This window comes from Salvelinus sp. IW2-2015, linkage group LG36 (genome assembly GCF_002910315.2).
Source record: "Salvelinus sp. IW2-2015 linkage group LG36, ASM291031v2, whole genome shotgun sequence".
Taxonomy (NCBI): domain Eukaryota; kingdom Metazoa; phylum Chordata; class Actinopteri; order Salmoniformes; family Salmonidae; genus Salvelinus; species Salvelinus sp. IW2-2015.
This window is the reverse complement of record NC_036875.1, coordinates 41154260-41168964: the sequence shown is the minus strand read 5'-3', so window position 1 is coordinate 41168964 and position 14705 is coordinate 41154260. Positions and strand designations below refer to the sequence as shown.

The 14705-nt window shown below is 42.1% G+C and overlaps 1 protein-coding gene across 1 annotated transcript in view; it reads right to left on the bottom strand.

Annotated features, from left to right (window-relative positions):
• Positions 1–1235: 1235 nt before the first annotated feature.
• Positions 1236–14705, bottom strand: part of LOC111959522 (cyclic AMP-dependent transcription factor ATF-2-like) — a 28129-nt gene continuing 14659 nt past the window's right edge. Inside the window, exons 9-10 of the mRNA XM_070437677.1 lie at positions 10930–11032; positions 1236–3353 (exon numbers count right to left, since the gene is read on the bottom strand). Coding sequence (XP_070293778.1) covers positions 3289–3353; positions 10930–11032 — 168 coding nt within the window. The 3' untranslated portion in view covers positions 1236–3288. The remainder of the gene's footprint in view (positions 3354–10929; positions 11033–14705) is intronic.

Sequence of the window (14705 nt, the reverse complement as noted above, 5' to 3'; positions counted from 1 at the left end):
TCTTCTCGATTCACTTTTTAGAATTTCAGGATAATTAGGAGTACAACGACATATTCCATCCCTGGATTAGGGTATGTTTTCCTAGCCATATACCTTGCCAGGTTCTGGCTGTCCACATTCCAGCATCGCACTGTTTCGATTCGAGATAAATGAATGAGTGTCAGATCCTTGTGGCTGCTCCTGTGTGCTGGGATACCAATGTCTGATGGCAACTTGGATTCAAACTAACAGTTCCCATACTGGCACCTATCAGGTTGATGCCATAGACCTGCCACCTGCACACTAAACATGAATCTATCTACATGTTACCATACTTGGGTTGCAATTACCATTTATTATCATATATGTTTTCCATAGTGTATGYGATTTAGATCATTTAAAAAAGTATCTGTTATATTTGTCATTGAAACGTATACTTCACTGCATGTTTTGAGGGAGTTTGTTGCAAGTTTTTCTATATTCACTGACCCATAGCAGACATAATAACCACTATCCACCTGGTGGCAGAATGCACCACAACAAACTTACACAGAGAGTCTACTGTCAGCCAGCAGTAACTGTACATACACTAAAGGAGCAAATTATGAAATGTTGATATGGTCCAAAGAAAACATGCTTGAATCAGAAAGAAGCAACTATCTAGTGGTTGTATACAGATAATTCAATGATTCCCTGCTTGACATCTCTGCCTGTCACACCTCCAACAGGTGCCTGTAGACACCATTTGTCCTGACAGGTAGCCTCGTGGTTATTGTTGGGCCAGTACCTGAAAGGTTGCTGGATCAAATCCTGAGCTGACAAGGTTAAAAATCTGTTCTTCTGAACAAGGCATTTAACCCACTGTTCCCCAGTAGGCTGTCATCGTAAATAAGAATTTGTTCTTAACTGACTTGGCTAGTTAAATCGACCAGCTACACAGGGTCATTAGCTGAGAACCACCTCTCCTCATTCACTCCCTGTGCCATTATACCTCCTGGTGGTGGAGCAGGGGCTTGCCACCCTCTGCAGCTGGCCTTCCTTCAGATGTTAGATATTTGTTCTCACCTCCTGTCCTTCCTCTTTACAATAAACAAGCAAATAATGAAATGGTCAAAAGAAAGCATGCTTTGAGTCAGAAAGAAGCGATCATCTGGTCTGCACTCCAACTGGTTCTATCCCATTAATACAGAAAAACATAGGAGGCAAAAATGGATTTAAAGAGATATTAAAATATTTATTACAACATCTTATCCATTTATAACACTTTATTCACAACCTAAGTTCTCCTGAGCTAAGGAATGCCTTACCACAGATGCTACATACTTTTTACAAGTTTACTGCCAACACAATTTCACACACCTTTTAATCAGTTAAGCAGAGGTAAAACAATGGACAAAATATTTTATAAAATTAGGACCATTTAGTTTACAACTCAAGGTGAAACATGTTCAATGTTACTTCTTGACTGAGACATTATTTAATAACAGTTTAATTCTCTTAAAAAATAATGATTTAATCATGCAGAGAGAGCACACAACAGTGAGAGTACTTTAAATGAGGAACAGATGAAACCTGCTCCTGTGTGGCTCAGTTGGTAGAGCGTAGTGCTTGCAACGTGAGAGTACTGATCTGGATTACTGACCAGAATGAAGAAAAACAAAAATGCATTCACAACTGTCAGTTTGCTCTGGATAAGAGTGTCAGATAAATGACTAAAACCTGAATAAAGTTATCTTCAAAACTACACAGTAGCTGCACCATCGAGAGCATCCTGACCGGTTGTATCACCACCTGGTATGGTAAGCCAATACTTGAGAGCAGGCCATTTGATTTAAAATAATCGTGTCACTATGCCTAAAAGCAGTATTAGTTCAACTTAAAAACATACATGCTGGATTCCTCGTTAAGTTCCTGGCGTGGCGGTATGTGGTTCAATGTTTTTAAAGGTACTGTACAACAACAGACGAGCAGGCCAATAAAAGGTTGATCTTTCATTGATAATTAAAAAGAATTCTTATTAGGATAAAAGATTAAAACTATTCTATAAAAAAAACAAATCATGACATCTGGAAAGGTAATAATGTTATTTATAATGTTTCCTAAAAGTGTCATGTTCTGTTCTCAAGGAGTAACTAATATTTCCCAAGAGTGTTCAGGGTCGAACATGAAAGCAATAGACTGTCACTTCGTAAGCAGAAACATTACTCATAAGCATGATATCTCTATACCAAGCAATTATGTACATTGAAACGCCCCGTGTGATAAATAACTGTAATGGCACATGGTTAAGTCAACATCAACATGTTTGTGTAATGTAAAATGTACTGCATTCCTACAATCACTGCTTCATGGAACAATCAGACAACAGATGGAATGTTGGTTAAAGAATATACACAGAATTCTACCCAAGCTCCCCCCGAAGAAGACTATTTTACAAGTGGAGGAATCTCTGAACATTCAAACCACATTATGCTACCGGCAGATGCAGCGAACTTACTCACAAAAAAAAGTTGCCTGTTCAGATCTAATCAAATCACTGAAGTTTTGTAATGAGACAGGTATTTAAATCTACCTCAACACTGCCAGTACTTTGCATGAACAGTCAAACACTACAAAACGTAAACCCTAATCTTTCATTATGTGCAAAATGGAAAAGGCAAAACAATAAAAGTTTCTTACGTCTCTTCATAAAGATACTTATAAAGGGACATTAAAAACCAAATACATTCCAGGCGAGCCACAATACACTTTTGGTAAAGTCTCATTGACATTGCACTGATTGAGTCATTACAACTTCATAGGTCGCAGAGGTCCAAAACAAAAAGTATGGGTATACAGTCAATAAATTAAATAAATACAAGAGAATTAGACAATCAGTTCCATTTTCAACAACAATTTCCTAAAATGATTTGTTCTCTCGCATATTTACCAATTTTCCACAAACTATCATGTTGTGCTTTTCAGGAACGTTGCATTTCAAGAAAATCAAAAGACAGGAAAAGGCGCAACGCTCGCTCACCATTAAAAATCCATTGTTTTATAAGACAAGTTTTAAAAGTCAAAAGAAACAGAAAGGAAACAGTATAGTCCAAACTGAAGCGGGGTGAGAGTTCCTTTCCCCAGTGAGGGTGGGCTTGATCAGCTTCCCGAGGGCTGAGTCTGTGTGGTGAACAGGGCAGCACCCCCCTGTGGCTGGTCTTCCTCTGTGCTCTGGGCTGCTCTGATTGGGACGGGGGCCGAAGCGAGGGCGGAGACCGCAGGGGTCATGGAGGAGGAGCTGACTCCGTTGGATATGCTGACGGAGCTGTGCTAGATGGCCTCGCTCTGAAGGCTGTCTGGGACTGACATCTCCTCATAGCTGTCCTCCTCAGACGCTGCTAACACACAGTGAACACACAGTGTGTCTATTTTGGCTTTGTGGTTTGATCATCACATGTTTTATACAGTACATATACAACAATTAATCAAAATGCATAGCTTATATTCAATACACTGCGCTGATATTCCAAAACAGGATCAGGAGTAGGGTTGCTAAGGCAGGATATATTACTGGAAACTTTTAAAAGTTAATCAGTCAACTACAATCATTTTTTTTAACTTTCAAAAACATTTCAGGAATTTTATCAGTGGCCTGTTTGGGAACTACAGATTATCAAATCAAATCAAATTGTATTTGTCACAAGTGCCGAATACAACGCCTTTTAAGTGAAATACTTCCTTACAAGCCCCTAACCAACAGTGAAGTAAAAAAATWAAAAAATAAATACAGATAAGAATAAGAGATAAAAGTAACAATAATTAAAGAGCAGCAGTGAAATAACAATAGCGAGGCTATATACAGGGGTGTACCGGTACAGAATCAATGTGCGGGGGCACCGGTTAGTTGAGGTAGTATGTACATGTAGGTGTAGTTATTAAAGTGACTATGCATAGATGACAACAGAGAGTATCAGTGATGTAAAGAAGGGGAGAGGTGCAATGCAAATAGTCTGGGTAGCAATTTGACTAGATGTACAGGAGTCTTATGGCTTGGGGGTAGAAGCTGTTTAGAAGGCTCTTGGACATAGACTTGGCGCTCCGGTACCGCCTGACGTGCGGTAGCAGAGAGAACAGTCTATGACTAGGGTGGCTGGAGTCTTTGACAATTTTCAGGGCCTTCCTCTGACACCGCCTGGTATAGAGGTCCTGGATGGCAGGAAGCTTGGCCACAGTGATGTACTGGGCCGTTGGCACTACCCTCTGTAGTGCCTTGCGGTCGGAGGCCGAGCAGTTGCCATACCAGGCAGTGATGCAACCAGTCAGGATTAGAGGTCGACCGATTATAATTTTTAACGCCGATACCAATTCTTGGAGGACCAAAAAAAGCTGATACCGATTAAAATTGGCCGATTATTATATATATTTGTAATAATGACAATTACAACACTGAATGAACAATGAACACTTATTTAAACTTAATATAATACATCAATAAAATCAATTTAGTCTCAAATAAATAAACATGTTCAATTTGGTTTAAATATTGCAAAAACAAAGTGTTGGAGGAGAAAGTAAAAGTGAAATATGTGCCATGTATGAAAGCTAACGTTTAAGTTCCTTGCTCAGAACATGAGAACATATGAAAGCTGGTGGTTCCTTTTAACAGAGTCTTCAATATTCCCAGGTAGGAAGTTTTAGGTTGTAGTTATTATAGGAATTATAGGACTATTTCTCTCTATACCATTTGTATTTCATTAACCTTTGACTATTGGATGTTCTTACAGGCACTTTAGTATTGCAAGTGTAACAGTATAGCTTCCATCCCTCTCCTCGCTCCTACCTGGGCTCGAACCAGGAACACAACGACAACAGCCACCCTCGAAGCAGCGTTACCCATGCAGATCAAGGGGAATAACTACTCCAAGTCTCAGAGCGAGTGACGTTTGAAACGCTATTAGCGCACACCCCGCTAACTAGCTAGCCATTTCACATCGGTTACACCAGCTTCATCTCGGGAGTTGATMGGCTTGAAGCACAGCGAAGAGCTTCTGGCAAAACGCAGGAAAATGCTGTTTGAATGAATGCTTACGAGCCTGCTGCTGCCTACCACCGCTMTGTCAGACTGCTCTATCAAATCATACTTAGTTATAACATAATAACACACAGAAATACGAGCCTTAGGTCATTAATATGTTCAAATCCGGAAACTATTATTTCGAAAACAAAACGTTTATTCTTTCAGTGAAATACGAAACCGTTCCGTATTATATCTAACGGGTGGCAACCATAAGCCTAAATATTGCTGTTACATTGACCACCCTCAAAGTTATGTCATAATTATGTAAAATTCTGGCAAATTAGTTCGCAACGAGCCAGGCGGCCCAACTGTTGCATATACCCTTCATGGCTACAGACGTGAGTGCTACGGGTCGGTAGTCGTTTAAGCAGGTTACCTTAGTGTTCTTGGGCACAGGGACTATGATGGTCTGCTTAAAACATGTTGGTATTACAGACTCGGACAGGGAGAGGTTGAAAATGTCAGTGAAGACACTTGACAGTTGGTCAGGTTCTCTCATGCAAGTTTCAGTGTTATTTGCCTCGAAGCAAGCATATAAGTAGTTTTGCTTGTCTGGTTGGCTTGTGTCACTGGGCAGCTCTTGGCTGTGCTTCCCTTTGTAGTCTGTAATGGTTTGCAAGCCCTGCCACATCTGACGAGCGTCAGAGCCGGTGTAGTACGATTCGATCTTAGGCCAGTATTGACGCTTTGCCTGTTGGATGGTTCTTCGGCGGGCGTAGCGGGATTCCTTCTAATCTTCCGGGATAGTGTCCCGCTCCTTGAATTCGGCAGCTCTAGCCTTTAGCTCAGTGCGGATGCTGCCTGTAATCCATGGCTTCTGGTTGGGGTATGTACGTACGGTCACCGTGGGGAYGACGTCATTGATGCACTTATTGATGAAGCCAATGACTGATGTGGTGTACTCCTTAATGCCATCGGAGGAATCCCGGAACATATTCCAGTCTGTGCTAGCAAAACAGTCCCGTAACTTAACATCTGCTTCCTCTGACCACTTTTTTATTGGTCTAGTCAATGGTGCTTCCTGCTTTAATTTTTGCTTGTAAGTAGGAATCAGGAGGATAGAATTATGGTCAGATTTGCCAAATGGAGGGCGAGCTTTGTATGCGTCTCTGTGTGTGGAGTATAGGTGGTCCAGAGTTATTTTTCCTCTGGTTGCACATTTAACAGGCTGATAGAAATTTGGTAAAACGGATTTAAGTTTCCCTGCATTCAAGTCCCTGGCTACTAGGAGCGCCACCTCTGGTTGAGCATTTTCTTATGGCGGAATACAGCTCATTCAATGCTATCTTAGTGCCAGCCTCTGACTGTGGTGGTATGTAAAAAGCTACAAAGAATACAGATGAAAACCCTCTCGGTAGATAGTGTGGCCTACAGCTTATGAGATACACGGGATGCTGGCCTTCTAGGCAGAGTTGCAAAGAAAAAGCCATATCTCAGACTAGCCAATAAGAAGAAAAGATTAAGACGGGCCAAAGAACACAGACGAACTCTGCCTAGAAGGCCAGCATCCCGGAGTCGCCTCTTCACTGTTGATGTTGAGACTGGTGTTTTGTAGGTACTATTTAATGAAGCTGCCAGTTGAGGACTTGTGAGGCGTCTGTTTCTCAAACTAGACACTCTAATGTACTTGTCCTCTTGCTCAGTTGTGCACCGGGGCCTCCCACTTCTCTATCTATTTTGGTTTGAGCTGTCCTGTGAAGGGAGTAGTACACAGCTTTGTGCGAGATATTCAGTTTCTTGGCAATTTCTCGCATGGAATAGCCTTCATTTCTCAGAACAAGAATAGACTGACGCGTTTCAGAAGTTCTTTGTTTCTAGCCATTTTGAGCCTGTAATCTAACCCACAAATGCTGATGCTCCAGATACTCAACTAATCTAAAGAAGGCGAGATGTATTGCTTCCTTAATCAGAACAACAGTTTTTCAGCTGTGCTAACATAATTGCAAAAGGGTTTTCTAATGATCAATTAGCCTTTTAAAATGCTAAACTTGGATTAGCTAACACAATGTGCCATTGGAACACATCACTGATGGTTGCTGATAATGGGCCTCCGTACGCCTATGTAGATATTCCATTTAAAAATATAAAAAAAATCTGCCATTTCCAGCTTTGCTTTTCTTTCAAAAACAAGGACATTTCCTCGTGACCCCAAACTTTTCAACGGTAGTGTACATGAATACAATGTTACCATAGATTGCAATGGATTTTGGTAAATTACTGGGATCTTTGCAACCCTAATTAGGAGTAACCTCTGTTGGCCAATCTATTTAGAACTGATACAGTGCATTCGGAAAATATCTTGACTTTTTCCACATTTTGAAATTTTTGCAAATGTATAAACATTTTTTTTACTGAAATATCACATTTACATAAGTATTCAGACACTTTACTCAATAATTAGTTGAAGCTCCTTTGACAGCAGATACAGCCTCGAGTCTTCATGGGTATGAAGCAACAAATCAAACCAAAGTGTATCACAGGTGTAGACCTTACAGGCCCTAACCAACAGCGCAATATTTAAGTAAARAATAGGTATTAGGTGAACAATAGATAAGTAAAGAAATAAAAAACAACAGTGAAAAGACAGTGAAAAAAAATGCAAATAGTCCAGGTAGCCATTTGATTCCCTGTTCAGGAGTCTTATGGCTTGGAGGTAAAAGCTGCTGAGAATCCTTTTGGTCCTAGACTTGGCGCTCCGGTACCGCTTTCCAAGCATGGCACACCTGCATTTGGAGAGTTTCTCCCATTCTTCTCTGCAGATCCTCTCAAGATCTGTCAGGTTAGATGGGGAGCATCGCTGCACAGCTATATTCAGGTCTCTCCAGAGATGTTCAATCGGGTTCAAGTCCGGGCTCTGGCTGGGCCACTCAAGGACATTCAGAAACTTGTCCCAAAGCCACTCCTGCCTTGTCTTGGCTGTGTGCTTAGGGTCGTTGTCCTGTTGGAAGGTGAACCTTCGCCCCAGTCTAAGGTGCTGAGCACTCTGGAGCAGGTTTTCATTAAGGATCTCTCTGTACTTTGCACTGTTCATCTTTCCCTCGATTCTGACTAGTCTCCCAGTCCCTGCTGCTGAAAAACATCCCCACAGCATGATGCTACCACCACCATGCTTCACCGTAGGGATAGCGCCAAGTTTCCTGAGGATTTGTATTTATTTTATCCATTTTAGAATAAGGCTGTAACGTCACAAAATGTGGAAGTCGTCAAGGGGTCTGAATACTTTCAGAATGCACTGTATGTACTATCCTAGGCCTAGTTTTGCCAATGCCTCTTACAATTTTTTAATTAAAGCCTTTATATATTGAAATTACAATATTATTTTMAACCAAAGTCATAAGGGGACGTTACATTCTGGGGCATGTGGCAGTGATTCCCAATCCTCACTGCGTTCTCATTCGTTTTTTTCCTACCTTGCCAACTACTGTAGCTACTGTAACAGATGATTACAGCACCTGATTTTAATGATGCTCACACTGGAAAATACACAAGGCTTAATCTCGAAATGCCACCAAATGCTAGGCAGTTGTATTGAATTAACTGGATCCTGACTCAATCATGCTCTGACTCAAAAAGGAATGAGGAAGACCACTATGATAATTAATATAGCTTATGATAGGTAGTCAGTTGAAATGACACTAGGTAATTAATGATTGGGCTTGGTATTTGAGAACGTAAGATACAGATCCCATAATACGAAAAGTTGCAATAAAATTTCTTTTAAAAAGGCCCTCTGTGTGGGAGGGCTCCCGCTGCCTTCGTACTGACCACACTTTGATCAGGTGATTTAGTGCAAATCGCTCTGACATTTGTCCCTGCATAAGGCTGACCTCAAGAGTGAATCATGAGGTTGAGCCCAGAGTAAATCATAAGGATGACCCCAGAGTAAATCATAAGGCTGACCCCAGAAGAAATCATAAGGCTGACCCCAGAAGAAATCATAAGGCTGACCCCAGAGTAAATCATAAGGCTGACCCCAGAGTAAATCATAAGGCTGACCCCAGAGTAAATCAGCCTGGTCTTTTTGTACTATATTCCATTGTGTATTATTACTCTTAATGGCATTAAGCACAGGAGCAGAAGGCTGATATTTTATCATACGCAGCTTTACTGGTTCCCCTAAGCAGCCCTTAAAATTATTTCTGATGTGGTTTTTACCAGAAGCAAAATTTACAATTTGGTGTGCCAAGAGGAAGCACGGCCTGGTATGTTTGTAGGGTAGGCTGGGTAATTTCCTCCCACCTGCTGTAGCTGAGTGCCTGGACCTGAGCCTGGGGCTGGATAATGAAACATGTTACCGGACAGAGACGGAGGATGCTGGGAGCCCGGGGTTGGATAATGAAACATGTTACCAGACAGAGACGGAGGATGCTGGGAGCCCGGGGCTGGATAATGAAACATGTTACCAGACAGAGACGGAGGATGCTGCGAGCCCGGGGTTGGATAATGAAACATGTTACCGGACAGAGACGGAGGATGCTGGGAGCCCGGGGTTGGATAATGAAACATGTTACCGGACAGAGACGGAGGATGCTGGGAGCCCGGGGCTGGATAATGAAACATGTTACCAGACATAAGGAAGGATGAAGCATTTTTTTGTCACAGTATTGACAGTATAGTAGAGCATGTACAGGCTGATGTCGTCTCCCGCAACCTCACCTTTCAAAAATAGAATGCTTCCGTAAAGTAACAGGATGAGTCGAGTCTATTTTCTCCACTGTATCAACTAGCTGGGGGGACATTCTATATACCTGAGAAAGATTATTATTTTACCTTTATTTAACTAGCCAAGTCAGTTAAGAACAAATTCTTATTTACAATGACGGCCTAGGAACAGTGGGTTAACTGCCTTGTTCAGGGGCAGAACAACAGATGTTTAACCTTGTCAGCTCGGGGGATTCAATCTAGCAACCGTTCGGTTACTGGCCCATCAGCTCTAACCACTAGGCTACCTACCGCCCCAAAATATGACCCAATTCATCCACAAATCGTAGTCGAGAAACAATCTCAGACAACCAAATGATTCCCGTCTGTGACAGGTCAGTACAGCCTGGGAGCCATTCAGCCATCAGTCCCAGAATAAGCACGAGGCGTGTCAGCTATGGTTAACAATAGGAACGCAGAATGAACAGCAGAGCTGCGGCACCTCTCATTGACAAAGCTCCACAGTCTTGTCAAGCTCTCCTCTCAGCAATAATGGACTCATCTTGGAGGAAATCATTGTCAATCCAATCCAGACGTGGCTCTGCATTACACATATTGACCCATCAAATAGAGATTGTGAGGTATGAGCTCAAAGCTGAACTGACAAAAAAAAATCTAGATTCTAAAAACACAGAGAGGCAAATGGGGCTGAAATGGTGGAAAAGTATAACATGTTCTTACAGAAGTGCTTACACAATGACTGGTGAAACCTGGCAGCCAATAAGTTTTACAACAAGCACCTGAGAAACAGGCACTGTTGGGYAAAGTGAGTCAACCATCGTCTCCCAACAGCCCGTTCTACTGACAACAGCAAATTTAAATGAAGAGGCTGGATATGGCAAACACGATGCACAGATTTGCAACATTAAAGAATAAAAACATAAAAAATTGGAGCTTATCGTATATCTGCTAATGCCTTCACTCATGTAGGCTTCCATAAAGATGAAGGTAAACCACATTTAAAACAATATGACACCTCAAAACACATGACTTGCCTGGATACAAAAAGGCACACGAATAGCTCAATTTCTCAGAAGTTTTTCAAAGAGAGAACGGCCTTATGTGTCGATAGCTCAGGAGGTKTTGGCCTWGGCGATGAGYGAGACGTGTCCCTCTGGCGAGCGGTTAGCAGGGCTGGTTTTGGATGTATTTAGCGGGCGGTCCCGGGGTGAGAGTAATGGAACATTACTCACTGTGATAGGCAGATTTCTTCTTCTTGGCGGCTACAGGACAATATTTATGAGCCAGAAGATACTTCAACTGATCCACTTCATTTCTCAGCAGGGTGACTTCATTCTGCCAGAGGGGAAACAGACAACACACAATCAATAAAACATTCTCATACAGACATATAGTACATTAGGAAAGTATTCAGACCCATTGACTTTTTCCACGTTTTGTTACGTTACATCCTTGTTCTATCCCACAGCTGAAAAAAACTTCCATAAAATAAGCCATGAAGTCGAAGGAATTGTTCGTAGAGCTCCGAGACAGGATTGTGTCGAAGCACAGATCTGGTGAAGGGTACCAAAACATTTCGGCAGCATTGAAGGTCCCTAAAAACACAGTGGCCTCCATCATTCTTAAATGGAAGACRTTTGGAGACCACCCTCATCTTCCTAGAGCTGACCAAACAGGGGAGAAGGGCCTTGGTCAGGGAGGTAACCAAGAACCCTACGGTCACTCTGACAGAGCTCCAGAGTAACTCTGTGGAGATGGGAGAACCTTCCAGAAGGACAACCATCTCTTCAGCACTCCACCAATCAGGCCTTTACGGTAGAGTGGCCAGAAGCAACTCYGCAGCAAAAGGCACATKACATSCCGCTTGGAGTTTGCCAAAAGGCACCTAAAGGACTCTCAGACCATGAGAAACAAGATTCTCTGGCCTGATGAAACCAAGATTCAACTCTTTGGCCTGAATGCCAAGCCTCACGTCTGGAGGAGACCTGGCACCATCCCTACGGTGAAGCATGGTGGTGGCAGCATCATGCTGTGGGGATGTTTTTCAGCAGCAGGGACTGGGAGACTAGTCAGGATCGGGTAAAAGATGAACAGAGTAAAGTACAGAGAGATCATTGATGAAAACCTGCTCCAGAGCGATCAGGACCTCAGACTGGGGCGAAGGTTCACCTTCCAACAGAACAACGACCCTAATCAGAGACATTGGTATACCATGTCTCTGATTGAAACACAGAGGCTAAACCTTCACGATCCCTAACCTTATGAGGAGCATGACCTGCAAACCATCAGCCAGCCATTCCCCAGTTCTGAAAAGTGAAAGCATTCAGGCTGTGATGGGACTTTAGCTACTATTTTCCCAGTACCAAAACCATAATTATTTTTTATTTGACAAAGGGAGATGAACCTCATTTAACCACAAGTTATTTCTTTCTCCTTGTCTGGTACATATGACCATTACATTACCTCACACCRGTCTGTATGAGAGGTCCATACAACCCATTACATTATCTCCTATTCCCCCCCAAACCATGAAGAAGAACAGACACTGGGAAAGGTAACTGAATAATGAATGGCAGGTGAATAAAGGACGTTGTTATTCAGCCATCTATTTCTGTGTTTTTCAGCCATCTATTTCCTGTGGTTTTTCAGCCATCTACTTTCCTGTGTTTTTGCAGCCATCTTTCCTGTGTTTTAAGCCATCCATTTTCCTGTGGTTTTTTAAGCCCATCCATTTCCCTGTGTTTTTTAAGCCATCGCATTTCCTGTGTTTTAAGCCATCCATTCCTGTGTTTTGAGAGGTGCAAAATCCACTTCTCACTTAAATCTCGCTAGATTGATTGCTTTCATTTCACTCTCTGTGACTCTTCATAGTCTTGCTTCTGGCCTGTCGTTTTTCTCCCTAACGTTACGACCTCAGAACTGTTTTAATGCCATGTCAAAACAACATCCCCGTTTGTGTTATTTCTGATCTCACAATGTAAAGTATGTACAGTCGTGGCCAAAAGTTTTGAGAATGACACAAGTATTAATTTCCACAAAGTTTGCTGCTTCAGTGTCTTAGATATTTTTGTCAGATATTACTATGGATACTGAAGTATAATTACAAGCATTTCATAAGTGTCAAAGGCTTTTATTGACAATTACATGAAGTTGATGCAAAAGAGTCAATATTGCAGTGTTGACCCTTCTTGTTCAAGACCTCTGCAATCCACCCTGGCATGCTTCAATTAACTTCTGGGCCACATCCGTGACTGATGGCAGCCCATTCTTGCATAATCAATGCTTGGAGTTTTGTCAGAAATTTGTGGGTTTTTGTTTGTCCACCCGCCTCTTGAGGATTGACCACAAGTTCTCAATGGATTAAGGTCTGGGGAAGTTTCCTGGCCATGGACCCAAAATATCGATGTTTGTTCCGCCCGAGCCTCTTAGTTATCACTTTTGCCTTATGGAAAGTGCTGGCATCATGCTGGAAAGGCATTTGTTCGTCACCAAACTGTTCCTGGATGTTGGAGAAGTTGCTCTCGGGAAGATGTGTTGGTACCATTCTTTATCATGGCTGTGTCTTAGGCAAAATTGTGATCAGCCCACTTCCTTGGCTGAGAAGAAACCCACACATGAATGGTCTCAGGATGCTTTACTGTTGGCATGACACAGGACTGATGGTAGCGCTCACGCTTGTCTTCTGGACAAGCTTTTTCCAGATGCCCCAAACAATCGAAAGGGATTCATCAGAGAAAATTACTTCTCCTTTTAAATTTTTTTCTCCTTTTACCCAGTATCTCTACTTGCACATTATCTTCTGCACATCTATCACTCCAGTAATTTAATGCTAAATTGTAATTATTTCGCCACTATGGCTATTTATTGCCTTACCTCCCTTATCTTACCTCATTTGCACACACTGTATATAGACTTTTTCTGTGTGTTATTGACTGTATGTTTGTTTATTCCATGTGTAACTGTGTGTTGTTTTGTGTCGCACAGCTTTGCTTCATCTTGCCAGGTCGGCAGTTGTAAATGAGAACTTGTTCTCACCTAGCCTACCTGGTTAAATAAAGCTGAAATAAATCAATTAAAATGTATTGTAAGTGCCTTAATGTGTTTTGGAACCCAAGGCTGCTCTAAATCCACGTAGTCACGCGTGAGCGTAATGTGGCCTCTCTTTACGGCATGCTGAATCCCTCGCTCCCACAGGGCTGTAAGGACACAGTCTCAGCAGAATCCACTATAGTGGTGCTGACCACCTGACAATTTGTGTTTAGAGCCAGTAAAGGGACATAATTAATAATAATAACTAACAACGTCCTTTATTCACCTGCCATTCATTATTCAGTTACCTTTCCCAGTGTCTGTTCTTCTTCATGGTGGGGGGATAGGAGATAATGTAATGGTTGTATGTACCTTCTCATTACAGACCGGTTGTGAGGTAATGTAATGCGTCATATGTACCAGACAAGGAGAAAGAAATAACTTGTGGTTGAATGAGGTTCTTCCCTTTGTCAAATAAAATATAATATGGTTTTGGTACTGGAAAATAGTAGCTAAAGTCCCATCACAGCCTGAATGCTTTCACTTTTCAGAAGCTGTGGAATGGCCTGGCTGATGGTTTGCAGGTCATGCTCCTCATAAGGTTAGGGATCGTGAAGGTTTAGCCTCTGTGTTTCATATCAGAGACATGGTATACCAATGTCTCTGATTAGGGTCGTTGTTCTGTTGGAAGGTGAACCTTCGCCCCAGTCTGACGGTCCTGATCGCTCTGGAGGCAGTTTCATCAATGATCTCTCTGTACTTTACTCTGTTCATCTTTTACCGATCCTGACTAGTCTCCCAGTCCCTGCTGCTGAAAAACATCCCACAGCATGATGCTGCCACCAACCATGCTTCACCGTAGGGATGTGCCAGGTCTCCTCCAGACGTGAGGCTTGGCATTCAGCTCAAAGAGTTTAATCTTGGTTTCATCAGGCCAGAGAATCTTGTTTCTCATGGTCTTGAGAGTTCCTTTAGGTGC